This window comes from Vespa crabro, chromosome 1 (genome assembly GCF_910589235.1).
Source record: "Vespa crabro chromosome 1, iyVesCrab1.2, whole genome shotgun sequence".
Taxonomy (NCBI): Eukaryota; Metazoa; Arthropoda; class Insecta; order Hymenoptera; family Vespidae; genus Vespa; species Vespa crabro.
This window is the reverse complement of record NC_060955.1, coordinates 5,767,161-5,782,333: the sequence shown is the minus strand read 5'-3', so window position 1 is coordinate 5,782,333 and position 15,173 is coordinate 5,767,161. Positions and strand designations below refer to the sequence as shown.

At 36.5% G+C, this 15,173-nt stretch overlaps 2 protein-coding genes across 3 annotated transcripts in view; one reads left to right on the top strand and one right to left on the bottom strand.

The window, feature by feature from the left end:
• The window catches only part of LOC124426609, a 31,084-nt gene extending 17,928 nt beyond the window's left edge, over positions 1 to 13,156 (top strand). For both annotated transcript variants that reach the window (XM_046968508.1, XM_046968497.1), the window contains 5 exons: positions 5,963 to 6,165; positions 8,027 to 8,162; positions 10,020 to 10,153; positions 12,101 to 12,332; positions 12,545 to 13,156. In XM_046968508.1, the coding sequence (XP_046824464.1) occupies positions 5,963 to 6,165; positions 8,027 to 8,162; positions 10,020 to 10,153; positions 12,101 to 12,332; positions 12,545 to 12,621 (782 nt within the window). In that variant the 3' untranslated portion in view covers positions 12,622 to 13,156. The remainder of the gene's footprint in view (positions 1 to 5,962; positions 6,166 to 8,026; positions 8,163 to 10,019; positions 10,154 to 12,100; positions 12,333 to 12,544) is intronic.
• Positions 13,157 to 13,610: 454 nt separating this feature from the next.
• Positions 13,611 to 14,514, bottom strand: LOC124426614 (prefoldin subunit 5). Its single transcript, XM_046968522.1, has 2 exons — positions 14,188 to 14,514; positions 13,611 to 13,931 (listed from the first exon to the last, which is right to left on the bottom strand). The coding sequence occupies exons 1-2, from the start codon at positions 14,390 to 14,392 to the stop codon at positions 13,675 to 13,677; spliced, it is 462 nt and encodes a 153-aa protein (XP_046824478.1). The 5' UTR covers positions 14,393 to 14,514; the 3' UTR covers positions 13,611 to 13,674.
• Between the last annotated feature and the right edge of the window lie 659 nt (positions 14,515 to 15,173).

Below are 15,173 nucleotides of genomic sequence, written 5' to 3'. Positions count from 1 at the left end.
GATGAACACGAGTCAACCTTCTCAGTCTTGGAAACCGACAAAATTTAACCCCTTCTCTATCTTTCGGAGTATGTCACCGACACTAGCGGCACCTTTGCCACCACTACCACCACTATCGCCATTACTTCTAGCAACGTCGACATTGCAGCCACTATCATCCCCGCAGATGGCTAAAGGCGAATATCGAGCTGTACCCTCGAGAAGCGAATAAATCACAGCCGTACACAAACATGCCGAACATACTTTCGAAGTTAAGCTTCATCCACAGCTTCTTGGGGGGGGGGGGGATGATATCGTTCACACGCGTTCCGTCTGTGAGTAGCAAAATAAAAAAGAACATGAGAATTATAATCTTTCGAGTATATGCCTTATTTTTTCTTACATATCGAAGAAACAAATGAAGTCCATATTTTCTCTGGCTACGATGATAAAAGTGAGAAAGGTAAAAGCAATAAGGACAACTTTAGCTAAATGCTTTTTTCTACTATTTTTTATAAACATTCGAAAAGAAAGACCAACATGAAAGCAATTACTTACTCCGATTTCCACAAAAAAGACGTAAAAAGATTGAGAAATAAAGAGAGAAAGAGAGAGAGAGAGAGAGAGAGAGAAAGATCCTTCATCACTGACTGCATACCTTAACCGCAAGCTTACGCAAAATTCAAGAGAATCTCTCATTGTAAGCTGTAAGCTTTCAGAAATGCGATGACAAAGCCAAACTCGTGGGCTTGGATACGCAAAACTATTTCCACGAGAGTAGCTTAAATCTCTGTGAGAAGGTTCTTGGAATGCTTGACTGGATAAGTTTATCGTAGTGCGTTGTAGTAATGGAGGTAATATACCATTTTTCTTTGGGAATATCTCAGTAAGACGAGCGGCTAAAGCCATTGCGTCCGAGCACGCAAACTCTTTCCATCCCTCATCCTCCCCCGCTGCGATACTCTAACTTCTTGCATTCTCTCCCGTTGAGTTACTCTCTCTCTCTCTCTTTCTCTCTCTTTCTCTCTCTTTCTCTCTCTCTCTCTCTCTTTCTCTCTCTTTCTCTCTCTTTCTCTCTCTCTCTCTCTCTCTCTCTCTCTTTCTCTTTCACTCTCGCGGAAGTATACCATGGAAAAGGAGTCGGTTCAAGCGGTGGAAAGACGAGTGGTGAGTCTCGAGCGACCCCGAGAGAAACGAATTCCTCGAGCGTCCACATAGTCAAGAGAAAAGAGAGAGAGAGAGAGAGAGAGAGAGAGAGAGAGAGAAAAGGACAAGACAGACACAGAGGCCGCAAAGCTCGAATCTAGATTTCATCATCCGAAGAATTCTCCTCGTAATTCTTCTTTCCTTGGTCCATGATTTCGCCGTTGAGGTTTCTCGCAAGCATAGTCGATCATCTCGCAAATTCTCAAGAACTCATATTTCCGTGTAAATATCTACGTGCCGATATGTGCTCTAAGTTCATTCATACGAGACAATTTTTACGTATCGATCGAATGCTTTCATTCAGAATATTTGCGATTCATTTGTTTTGTTTGATTCTCTTGGTTCGAAGGGACGTAAATATTTTCTTTTTTTTTTTTTTTTGTTTTTTTTTTCTTTTTACGTTTTACTCCAAATTTCGCTTCGAAAACGGTACTCTGAGATATATTTTGAGAGAATGGTAGTCTTATTACAAAGAGCTAATTATTTACAGAGGAGTTTCTCCGTTAAAGGGTTTATGAGCCGAAACGGGCGGAAGCATAGCATGGATATCGTAACGCAAAGGAAAACGACACATCCCGGAATTCTTCGAACGGTAACAGAAAGAAGACGAAGAAAAGGATTTCTCGGTGGATCTATTGTAAAAGATTTCAATGGAGGAGGAGGAACGATCGGGCTGCCGGCAACGTGGACTCGATTATACGACGTTAAGGAAGCATCATTCGACCGAATCGATCGGCGACCTCTCTATAATCCGAAATGGATCTTTTTCACTCTTCTTACGTACTACTTATACGCCGTTGATACAGAATCACGCTAGCTATACGTTTTGTTATCAAGTTTCACAGATACCTGCCTTACCGTATGAAAGAAGTTCGAAAACGTTTCCAAAGTATTTTCCTACTTCTCATTCTTTCGATTTCTTTTCTTCTCTATTTCAGTGAACACGCTGACTGATCGCTCTTTTGAACCACGACGAAGTTCCCACGATGAAGCTTCATTTTGATAAAAATAAAAAGGAAAAAAAAGAAAAAAAAAAGAAAAGAAGAAGGAGTAAACGAAACTGAGATAGCTTTTGAAGAGATAGGAATATTAATCAGCTACCTCTGTGATATCGCGATTTCCATTCGAAATTAAATGCGAACGAGTATTCGGCACAACGTGACTGGTTCGTCGACGCGTCGACGTTAACATTTCCATTCGTGAGATTAAAAAATCGTATTGTACGCCTCGGGCGAGCTTCATTGCAAGTGACTGAATGTACCTTTAATTCACATTTGTTTATTTACCTACATATTGCTAGGAGAGAATAAAAAATATGATAGAAAATTAACGAATATCACGAATTTCTCGTTTCTTTCATGAATCTCTGATGATTAACGCACGAACAAAATCAAAAATGAAAATTATTAATAAGTTCCTAAAATTGATCTTGAACAAATAGATATAAGATAAAATCAAGAAAAAAGAGAAAAATAATAAAAGTCGATGATGATACTTGAATGAATCAAGTAGAATGTTGCCTCTATCGAATTCCAGGTGAAAGCTTTGTAAAAAGAATATTCAATGTCTTTATTTTCTCTCTTTCTCTCTCTCTCTCTCTCTCTCTCTCTCTCTCTCTCTCTCTCTTTCTTTCTCTCCCCTCTCATTTCTTTCATTCTCTCCTTTTTCATGAAAATAATAAAAGCTTCTAGGGATCGGAGCTGTAGTAGAGTTTTTCATTTAGTTGAGTTTCGAAGGAAGAAAGGGATCTCATTTCGGAGTACGGGCTCTTTACGCCTTTGGCTTTTCCGGCTTCGCGGCCGTAGGGGATTTTGCTAAGGATATGCATAATAGTTGAAAGGCATTTTAGAACACCCCATCCACTTTGAATTTTCCTTCTGCAAATATATAAGTGATTAAGCCATGATTAAGGCTCCACGGGATATCTTGTAAGTTTGAATACGAAAAACAAAAGAATTTTTTCGTTGTCTTGATAGTATTGTAATTACAGCGCAGTCAACAAGAGACAATATCAAATACCAACAAACGTTTTCTATCTCAGTTTCAATTCCTCTATTACCGATCGTTTTCCGCTTCAAGACAAGTGAAATGAATCTTAGTCGAGTGTGTTTTCCTTGAGATATTTATCGCTCTCACGGCGAATTCCAAGCAATGGATATGCCTGCGGTGTTTATACGGGGTGGAAGTACTATTCAAATATTCCTCTAGACTACTAGAGAATCCGTCGCGCAGACAAGATGTAAACCTGAAGATGAAACATGATTTACCGTTTCCCGAGGATTATTGTACAGAAAACAGAACGCTTCCTTCCATTAACTCCTTCTCTCTGCATTCGTCTTCTCTTAGACCTATGTGACACAGAACTTTTAAGAGGTATTGTCCTCATTTAAGTATTTAACGAATATAATGTTATTTCAAACGTAAATACCTACAAAGAGAATAATACAGTTTCATATACAATAAAATATTATAAAAATCATAATGGAAACGCAATATTATTTTTCATTCGATTTTTCATTCGTAATAATATCATAAAATTGATTAAAAGAAATAGTCATAGAGAAGAGAAAATCAATGGGATAGAAGATTATAAGAAAATGAAGTAGAAACAACAATATATGCATTAAATTGGATTATAAATAAATATTGTTTTATTCGAATGAACTTTTTACTTATAATGACGTTTATTTATGAATCAACCCAACGTATACTTATAATCAAAAACCTTTTTGCAATTATAAACCCTCCCCCTCCTTGTGCGCAATCACGTCGTCTCGCGAGAAGATAAAGGAACGCTTCCGATCTCTATTTAACGTCTACATTTATATCTGTAAGAGATGGTAGAAGTAGGGTGAGAGCATGGGGGAGGGGAGACAGGTGGAACCATTTCATATCTAACATCTCGCGGCCTATTATTCTCGCGATAATTTAAGGGCGAGTAGTTGTAACGCACGCGTGAGCGCACGAGCGAGCGCACGTAGAATGTACCCAGGTAGTTTATGCGCTGGCATTGTCTGGCCCCTGGTGTTATTTATGGTAAGGTTTCGCCTTCCAAAAACGGAAGGTGTGCTTCGCTAAGCCACGATGCGAATAACAATCGCACGATCCTCAACTATGCTCGCGCTTCTGCAAGCGGCCAAGCAAACGCGGTAATTAAGGATTAGCGCGGTGATTAGCGAAGGCGAAGGTATTTAAATCTCGATGGTACGATCTGCGAAACGAGCTATCCGGCAGCCGGCCTACGTCCTCGCTTCGAAACGACCGACTATACTTACGCGTAAAGGCGATACTGAAACTCACCGACGTCGGACGTCCCAATTAACGAGAAGTATCTTCTAATTAGGCACTCACCATTATTCTAATTTTCTTCGGCCTCGAACTTCACTTCGTCAACCTCTGGTCCCTCACCGTCTACCCTCCACCGTGGAAACGTAGTATCAATGTTGATCCTATCGATTTCGTTAATATTCGATTTTCGTCAATAAAAATAAATAAAAAAAAAAAAAAAAAAAGAAAAAAGAATAGAAAGGAACGAGTCGAAAAGACGTGAATGTACGCATGTCATTGGCTTGAATTTTACTTTCTATAAAAATTAATTAAATAAAGAGATTTATCGGTGAAACAAATCCGACATATACGCAAAGTCGGACTAACGATGCTAATAAATCCACCGCGCTATTGCACGAAATACGGTAATAGTATTAAGTTGATGGGCGAAGATCGAAAGCTTCTCTCATATCTGTCGATATTCGAGCACACTGACGGCTCCGCCCGTAGATTTACGGCATTCCGTTTGCTGGATTATTCAATAAATTATTCGACGACGTTAATTATCCGGCTGTCGTTTGATCGCTATCGAAAACCGTCGAGTTGTTAATACTCTGAATAACTGAACGTTCAAAAATATAGGTATCTCAGAATGAGTGAGTGAGAGATAAAAAGAAAAGTGAGGCTTCATTAACAATTAAATCCACGCAGATCCTGTTTATCCTGTCCTCGTAGGTCCTGCTTTCGTATATCGATTTTGTGAAATCCACGATCCATGAACAGGAGGAAGCTGTATGTTGAAGAGATTTTTCCACGTTCTGTTCGTAAGGAAAACGCCGAGAGATACGAATTTTCACATCGTAATAGCCGATAAGAAAGTACTTGGTATTCAACCACATTCTCGCATCTTCGTTGCACGCGTTCTTTCTCATTGGCGTGGCTACCGATGAAAGCTTGCACAATCTCACAATCAAATGATATTTTTATCCTTTGCCTTTGCAAAAGGGTAAAAAAGTAAAATTTCGTATCTCTTGGTATCTCATGTGGGAGAGATTTGTTATATTTTTTAAAATTCTTTTTTTACAATTTTTTTTGTAATAAAAAATATTCCCGAAACTAATCAAAGTATTAGATTCAATGAAAAATAAGTAAAACATTGACGCTTATGTTGCTGCACGTACTACCTCTTTTATTTTCGTCTAGGTGACTTGCATTACTCTTGTAAAAAAAAAGTAATCCTTAGAACGCCTACGCGCAGATGCTGACATTGTCAGGATTACGCGTAAAGTTGTTTAAGCACCTGTCCGTCCATTTAACTTATCGTCGGCTAAATACGTCAGGGCAAGTTGGTTTTTCAAGCGCGAGTCAGATTCTACTCGACGTTAACTTTTATGCTAAGGTTCTTTTCGTTTGAAAAACTTTGTCTTCGAATTTTCTTACGAAAAAGTCATGCTTGTACAATAAATGTTATACATTTCTTTATTGAGAACTCGTCGCTTTTCATTTTCAGGTGTTCGTGGTTTGACAAATGTGTCGATCGATTTACCGCTAGCAGTCGCAGCTGGCACGACGGTCAACATGAGCTGCAGATACGATCTGGAAACGGACATTCTCTACGCGGTGAAATGGTACAAGGGACAGGAATTTTTTCGATACGTTCCGAAAGAGGATCCACCAATCGAAGTTTTTGGAGATCTCGGTGCTAAAGTTGTGGTAAAAATTTTATAACGTCGACATTTTCATGAAAGCGAGAGAGATTAGATTATATTGATCGTATGTTTGTGGTTAGGTGTATCTATAATGATCAATATTTAGCTAATAACAGAACTAAATTCGACGGTAATTAGTGTAATTAATATGCAAGATATATATATATAGGTATATATAGGTACGATATGTAGGTACGATAGAAACTATTTTTTATGATGGGCGTTCTGGTTATTAAAACACAATAATAAAGTTGGTCGAAAGTTGCGTCGACAAATCACGTCTTATATTTAAACCCGATGAATAATAATTATGACTCAAGGAAAACTGTCAGATTATATTCTAATGAATTTCATCGAACATCAAACTTTCTTTTGTCTCACATTCTCGTGTAAAGACTCGCTCAACTTCTCTATACGTTTAATTGATTGTTCCAACGGTACGACGTCAACAACGACGATGACGAGAACAACGATGACAACGTACGGGCAACGTATTAACGAGAGTCTTTTCAACGAAACGAAAAGCTAAGTAATTATTTCAAAATGTTCCTCTCAGTGTTCTTTCGACATTTGATTTTCATTTATAAAGAGCTAACATAATCTTTCTTCCTAGATAAAATTCTTCGTGAAACATAAAAGCGAAAAATTCAAAAATCTATATCATATAGAGAATTAGGTAATAATAAGATTACAATCTATTGCGTGTGTTACGCGTGTTGAATTAGATTAATCGTTTATACGGAATCGAGGTAAACATACGACACAATAACAAACAAACAATGCTGAGTTAAAAACAGTTTAAAACCTTTGCAGGAAACACGGGTTTGCCGTCTGTTGCTATTTACTTACTTTTTCTCTTTCGCTCATGCAATGCTTTTCCAATTAGATTTTACCAGTGGAAAGAACCTACTCAACGTGCGGCCACCCTCGACTCGATAAATCGCGGTACGCATTGGAAGAGCCGTCGTACATACTACATTCGTATAGATAGTATAGGGAGAGAGAAACTAAAAAGACAAATATTCCCCATGAATTCGTGCTATTTTGTTAAACGAATATATCACTGTGAGTGTTTCGTTCGATGCTGGCACGAAACTTTATCCTACAGTTTTACGAGGGTAAAACGAAAATAACGCGAACGTCGAAAGTTCGTAAAACGTAGTAAGCGTATTCGAACGGAATCAGGTGGAAATCTCGTCGCTACGGCGTATCAATAGAAGTAGCAAAAGCTTTTCAACTTTAAATCGTCTCCATGGAATACATACTTTTGGTTCTAGTCGATGGGAAAGAAGCAAAAGGGAAGACATTACGTACGTAACATAAGCGCGCGCGTGAAAGAGAGAGAGAGAGAGAGAGAGAGAGAGAGAGAGAGAGAGAGAAAGAGAAGGGATAGACGAGGATCAGTCCTCTCAAACGGCTTACGATTGGTGTACGTGCCAAGACCAAGCCATGAGAGCGGGAGGAAAATTGATTGTGTGATTTATATCGCGTTCTGCCACCGGCAACATATAATTAATCGTTGTTGCGAGCTATTGTTTGTCGCGGACGAGCGAACGCCGCGAGGATGTCAAAGCGGACGAGTAAGTGCGATCGATTTGCAATAAATGGCACTTGCCGGTTGTGCTCGCTCGGTCAATCCCGTGGTCTCTCCTGTTAAATTAACTGAAAATTTCAACCAACGTTACTTTCTCTTTTTACCCTCTCTCTCTCTCTCTCTCCCTCTCCCTCTTTCTCTATCTATCTATTTCTCTTTCTCTTTCATTTGCATTGTTATTTCGTCCGTTATTTTGTCTCTTTGATAAAAAATTGTCCTCAGGTACCGATAGATACATGTGTTTTCAATTTTGTACTGATCGATGTTTCAGACGAATCGGAGCAACGCCAACTACGTGATTCTGAAGGATGTCCAGCCGAGTAATTCCGGAAAATATCGTTGCGAAGTTTCCGAGGACTTTCCGTCCTTTAATACCCTAATGGTTTTTGATTACATGCACGTGGCCAGTGAGTATCGTCAGAAACGTATCTGATGAGAGGTAACCGCGGAGCGTATACCAAATTTCAAGAGTGTCCAATATGTACGAAGGAAAAAAGGAAAGAGGAAATACGAATGAAAAAAGGAGCAACTATCGAGTGCATTTGATGTTTCGTTCGTTTGTGCGCGTACTTATCTGTCGTTCTCCGATTTTTTATTTTCAACACTGAATTAATTAATCGAATTCAACTCCTTTGATAATTACTCTTTAACCAAATAATATAAAAACTCGAAACTTTTTCGATGAGAACTTAGGAGAGGGAGGGGGGATTGGGAGAAACAGTTCTTTCACTTTCTCAATTATTCTCTCTTCCTTCAACGCAATTCATCTTTCTCTCAACGAACGACATCGTAAAAATTCAATTAAAACTCTTTCGCGAGTCGTTAACATTCTCCTACGTGGTGGTCTATAAGAATAATCGAAAGGAAGACTTGCTCGCCGTTATTTTGATTTTTCTCTCTTTTTCTCTTCTTCCTCGTAAAGATCCGTCTTTTAACGGTTTCACGTGTGCCTTTCATTACCGCCATTAATTATACTACATGGCGAGCGGCATTGTCACCGTAATCGCGATCAATTAAAACGCAGTTAGGCGAGAAAAGGTTGACAAACAGGAGAAGAAAGAGATAGAATGTAGCAAGGAGAGAAGGACAGAGAAGAAAGGCAAGAATCGGTAAGTTCGTTCCCATAGCTCTTCTCGTGTATCTCGGCGAACGTCGACCTAACGACGGGCAAGTACAAGTAGCTATCCTTCTTTGAAGGGCCGAGGTGATCGTCTCTTCTTTCCGATCACGGATCTCTCGTAAAAGCTCGATCTTGCAGATCGAGCAATCGTCGAGGTAACCCTCCCCCCTCTCATTTTTCTTCAGATTCTTTTATTTCTTAATATCAAAGCTTTTGTATCCCCTTTGGCGCATTCTCACGAAGCAATATTGAGATTTGCGACGCGTTGGAAATGATAATATCCTTCGTAGCTGTGTCCTTGAAAGTTGGAAGGATCGCGAGAAAGGACCGGTTGGTCGAGGCGGAAGTCGTGCATGAGAAGCGAAACAATTCTCGGACAGTTTACTGGATCGCCGTGCACTCGATACATTTCGCTTTGAGAGAATGAAAAAGAAAGAGAAAGAGCGAAAGAGAGAGAGAAAGAGAGAGAGAGAGAGAGAGAGAAAGAAAGAGAATTTACTGCCTTTCACGGTGCTTACTATAACGATTCTTTTGCCTGTTCGCATATAATTTATTAGTCACGTGTGCGTTGCTCCGACCATGGAGAAGAGCTTGTAACGTCAAACGATATATCGCGGAATCGATTTTCATTTTCAATCTTCGGTCCTCTGACATTTCGATGAGTTTCATGCTACGCGACGATGTAAAGGTAATCCAAGTTCTACCCTTTCCTCTCCCCTTCTTTTTGTCTCTTTCTTTCTCGAATTCCATCGAACCTCTTTCAATATCAATGACGAACAATTTCGAAGTATTGCGTCAAGGAAACCGTGAAAGTTCTCGTTACGTTTCTCCGTGGCTGTCCTTAAAGTCATTAAGTGCCGTAAAAAGCATCGTTCGAATTTTTCTATAAGGATTGCTTTTCAACGCGGCGAACAATAATCCTGACCCAGCGACTTCGTCGCGACACCTTATTAGTACCGACTCGCTTTTTGTCGCTACCGGGAACGAACGAAAGAGAAGGAAAAATAAAAAAGAGGAAATGACGGAGAAGAATAGAAACGTAACAATAGTCAAAGATGTAGAAAGTCGTTATAGCTAACAAAAAGTTTCTTCTACTATTGGCGATGCTCGATACCCGTTATGATGAACGCTCTTTGAATTTTAGGTCTCCCAAAAGGTGATCCGGAAGTGAACGTAGAGAAACAAAGATACGCGGTCGGTGACACAGTAAGAGGCAACTGTACCGTACCTTCAGGAAATCCTCCAGCCAATATAACGTGGACCGTCAATGGAAATCAGGTTGGTAACGACGACAATCGGTTTCGATTACGTCAACTTTTTTAACGATATTTTTCAACGAGCATAAATAGCCAATCTCTCATACTCTTTTAAAACTTCCTATTCGATCGATTTAGCCGCACCCCTTACCAGCCGCGTTAATTATTCATTGATACGCTTTATCACTCTATTATGTTCACCCGGCGCTAAATATATGAAGCTTTTAATTTAATGGCTAGATAAAAGTGGATCGAGGTTGAGGCACGTTGAATTTTAATGCGGATTTATACAGGCACGAATTTGAAAATTACAAAAGTGAACGGGAAATAAATTCGTATCACGTTGTCGAGTTATTCGTGTAGACGTAAATCCATTATTTCTTTGTTGGTTTCTGATAAAACTGCTTGACAATACGATATTCATTGAACGTTGATTAAACGCTAATTAATAGGAAATAAAAATGAATGCGATCGGATCATACGACGTATAATTTTTTCTCTCTCAATCCGTACAAAATCGTATAATATTCGATTTTTTATCGCCGTGATGATATCCATTACGCGTTCGTTTTAATAAATCGTCTTTAATTTTTATCGAAAAAATAATTTTTTTCATATATTCGATACCTTAAGACACGCCTTGTTAACGGAAAGACAAATGCAAATACGTGATTTATTTATATTTATATCAAAAGTTGAATCTAAGTGTTAACTATAGAATTAATTTTAAAGATTTGTTTTAAGATTGATTTTAGCGCATCGAACAAATCTTACGTGTTATATAAATTTAATTACTATATACTATATAAATGTAATTACTTTTACGAAGACGATCCTTTCATAATTTGAAATATTACATATATTTTATAGCAAGAAATTTTTTAAAAAGAAATTCATCTAAGATCTCGCTAAATTAAAAATCGTACTATATTATTATAGTCATATAGAGAATCAGAGAAAAAAATCAGCTTACGATCATATTCAGACGTTATTATGAGGCTTCTGTACGTGAGTCTCTTTTCTACGAGCATTGCATTTCTAGAGTGGAACTTTTATAGTCGCTCGTGAATTTTACGTCGAATCGAATGTTTCCAAAGTCTCGTATAAAGTGCGTTTCAATGTGAAGTATGCCTATATAAAGGCGATGTCGGTGGAGTACCGTACGTATTCAAGAGAATAAAAAAGAATTTTACGATAGAGAATGCCATCGTGAAAATCGTATCCGATTCGATTTTACTTTTCCAAGCGTGTACGCGTCTTTCGCATTTTTCGTATCGAGATATATACGAGAACGAAAGTCAAATACCAAAGGTATAAAAAGAATAATGATAAGTATTAATTAAAAAGTTTTTAGTCGCCCCACTTGTTCAAAGATAATCGTCGAGGCATTAACGTTCACGGATATTAAATTACGAAGTTGCAAATTACAATGAGTATTTCTCGTGTATATATACCATAGAACTTCGATCGAAAATATCAACGAAGGCTTTTGTGATATTTGAATGGATTAAAAAAAAAAAAAGAACTATTATAGCAAAGCAAAGCCGCGCAAAGCAAAGCCCGCGCGATACCATTCAGAAAATTATAAACTGGCCGTACGTGATGCACCATATCAATGGATTCTGACAGACTTCATTTAATCCGGGACTTCCATTTCGATGCAACAGAGTAATCTGAAGCATTTTATGGCTGCTTTAAGAATTCGATAAATATTATTAACCAAATGCATTGCAAATTATTTACGATTCTTGAAAGAGGCGTTATTGTGTAAACGAGTGGCAGGAAGTAGTAAGGATAATTTTCCGTTCTTCTTCCTTCATTATCCTCATTTCTCGATCATAAGACTTACGATGATAATAAGAAGATGGTATCATATCATTAAATTTTCAACCAATTAGTTTCTCGCTATTACTATATGAATTTATCTTTATCTGATTTTAACTGATATCTATACGCATTTCTATCAAAGGTAAACTCGTCCTTCATAATGAACATCACGGACAAATTCATCGACAATCATCACATGGCTATAGCAGGCTTGGACTTTGAGATTGCTTCGAATACCTTCAGCAATGGCAAACTACAAGTCGTTTGTAACGCCAATGTCTTTCATCTTTATCAAAAGAAGGCCGAAGTCCTTTTAAAGGAGGAACGACCGATATTGGCTTCCGTACTGGGAACTCGTGAATCTTCTTACATCGGTACGGTAATGTTAATCGTTATAATATTAATGGATCGCTCCTAATACGATTATGTTCTATAGATACTGGTTACTACTCGATTATAAATCAATCTGTATGACCTTAGAGATGGAAAAAAAAATAAATGTGGTCTTATAGCAATGATTCGTTATTGCAGTAGACTTTGTCGTGTATATCTACTACCATTTACATTTGATATCTTTTTGTTTTAGGTAATGCAGCAAGACGCGTTGAGGAGTGGTTTTGCACAGGTGTACTGGCTACCTTGCTGCTGTGCAATCTGAGATAACATCTGTGAACATCGACTGGATTTATGCATACTACTGTGTCGGAGAGGAAGAGAATAAAATTGTTTGTAAAATTTCGAAAATATTAATATGAGGAGGAGAAAAGAAAAACAGAGAAAAGAGAGAAAAAGAAGGAAAGAAAGAGAGAAAAAGAGGCGAGAGAGAGAGAGAGAGTTTTTCGTTAAAATAAGTATCGAACGTATGTTATTCGTGTAAATAGGATAAAAAAAATTTAGTAAAATATCTACGTGTATGCGACATGCGTCATCTCGTCGTCACATGAGACGACTTTGTAATCCGAATAATGTGTCGTATTATAATATATTAGGATCGACGATACGTCGCGCTAAAATAACGAAAACTTTTTTCGAACACATTATATGATGTTTTTTATCCTCCGACAATGATTTTGATACCTTCTCTGTACCGTTGTAGCCAATACAATGTGACCCATCACGTTTGTAGGGCAAAAACTGTTATCGTTCATAAACGAGGTTTTATTTCAATGAAAAATGAATAAATGATTCACCTTCGTTACTTCGCTGTTTCATCTTTCCTATGTTATACCCGATTTCTCTATATATGTAACTTGTTCTGTATAAGCTATGATGTATCTGTCATGAATAATATCAAGGAATAGAAAAGGAAAATAATTTATTTATTTGAAAAAGTACAGTTATTTTTATTATTACCATATTTATTTGTGTGGATCACAGAAAGGTAAAGTATAAAATAATTATCTTGTAAAAGATAAAGTAAATTAGTTACTGCACAAGTGATATATAATAGTGAAAATATATAAGACAAGAATTATATCTACATAGAAATAATAATTACAATTATGATCAAGTGAATGAGAATATATTTAAATTGGCAGACAGTGATATGAAGCTTACAAAGAAACTTAATATTACAGGAGCTCTAAATGTTGTTGTGTTTCTTAATGTATAATGAAATATAAATTAATAGAAATTTTGAAAATTTTGAAAAATTTGTAACAGAAACAAAACATTTATTTATTATCATTCAGCCTATGTATGCTTTGTGATTTCTTTTTACATTGGATTCTGAATTTTCATCTGAATTATGCTCACTGTTGCATCTCTAATTTTACTTTTCTCTAAACCAACTTGCTGAATCTTTTCCATTTGTTCTGTAACATATTCGACTCTTCCCTTGAAATATTCCTTTGCATCCTGTATGCTCTTTTGTGCATAATAACCAGTCCCTATATCAACTAATACATTATTTGTGTTTGCGAGCTTTCCAGTAACATACATTGATCCGGTAAGTGGAACAAGTATTTCCTTTCCTATAAATACATAATAAAAAAAATGATTATTAATGCAAAATATGTTCATTATAAGGAGTATTTATTTAGTTCTTCTAGTTTTTCTTAATAACGTGATTTTTAAAGTAGAAAAAACCTATGAAACTTTAATTGGAATAAAGGGATATGGAAAAATTTTGAATGGAAAAATTTCCTAACCTATAAAAGTACATTCTACAAAAAGGAATTATATACAATTAATTAATCATTATTAAAGGATAATATTTTAAGCACTGACCTTGGACTTTAGGTGTAATTTTTTCCAAACACGATCCAGACTCTAGGAATCTACTTTGTGCGAGTTTCAATTTGTGCAAAGAATCTTGAAAGACGTTAAGTTCTTGATCCATTTGTTGTTTCAAGTGCACTAATTGTTGGAAATTTAAATTGGAAATATCGATTTGTTGCATTTGAGATCCATCAGATAACGATATTTCTGACATGTTTAAATCTTAATTTAATAATCACACTAGTGTATCTCAAAAAAAACTGATCAGTTAACACCGAGCGTACTTTTTTTAGGACATCCAAACATGGACAAAACGAAACTAACGACAACGTTATCCCACCTAAGACTTTAAAATTCTACCAACTGGCAGCACTTACCACGTAAAACACAACTGCCATCTGACCAACGGATAAGTATTTTTTATATCAACAAATAATATTAAGAATAATATTATAAAATTAATTTCTTTTTTTTTTATATATCAACGTATCATACTAATTAAAATGAATATCATACTAATTAAAATGAATTCGTAATTATTTAAATGAATGTTATATATTTTTATGAATTATCAGTATCTACTTTTGTCGATAATGTCGGTTACACATATGATTCATCGATAAGGAACTTCTCTAAGGTTCCAAAATAAATAACATAATAAAGAAAAATTTTCGCGGTCGTATTTAATAACAAAAGAATCGACTCGTCGAGCTAAACTCCTGAGATATACGTAACAGTATGAACTCGTACTTACTCATATAAACAACTTTCTTACCGATCTCTTCAAGATCGTTTTGTATCTTTAAAATTATTTAGTCTCAAAACTTATTATTTTAATTAATTATTTATATAATTAATATTATAATCTCCTTTAGAATTATTAGTTAGTTTATCTTATTAAAAATAACGTGTAATATTATCTCTTCTCTACCAATGTTAGTAGAAATCTATTTTATCGATAGAACGCTTGTAGCTTTTTATAAAATAGTTTGAAG

Bases quoted from the DNA above. Each gene is read 5' to 3' on its own strand.
- LOC124426614 (XM_046968522.1), bottom strand. From the start codon at position 14,392: ATGTCAGAAATATCGTTATCTGATGGATCTCAAATGCAACAAATCGAT. The intron at 13,932-14,187 runs GTCAGTGCTTAA...ATGTATTTATAG, and splicing joins AATTACACCTAAAGTCCAAG to GAAAGGAAATACTTGTTCCA.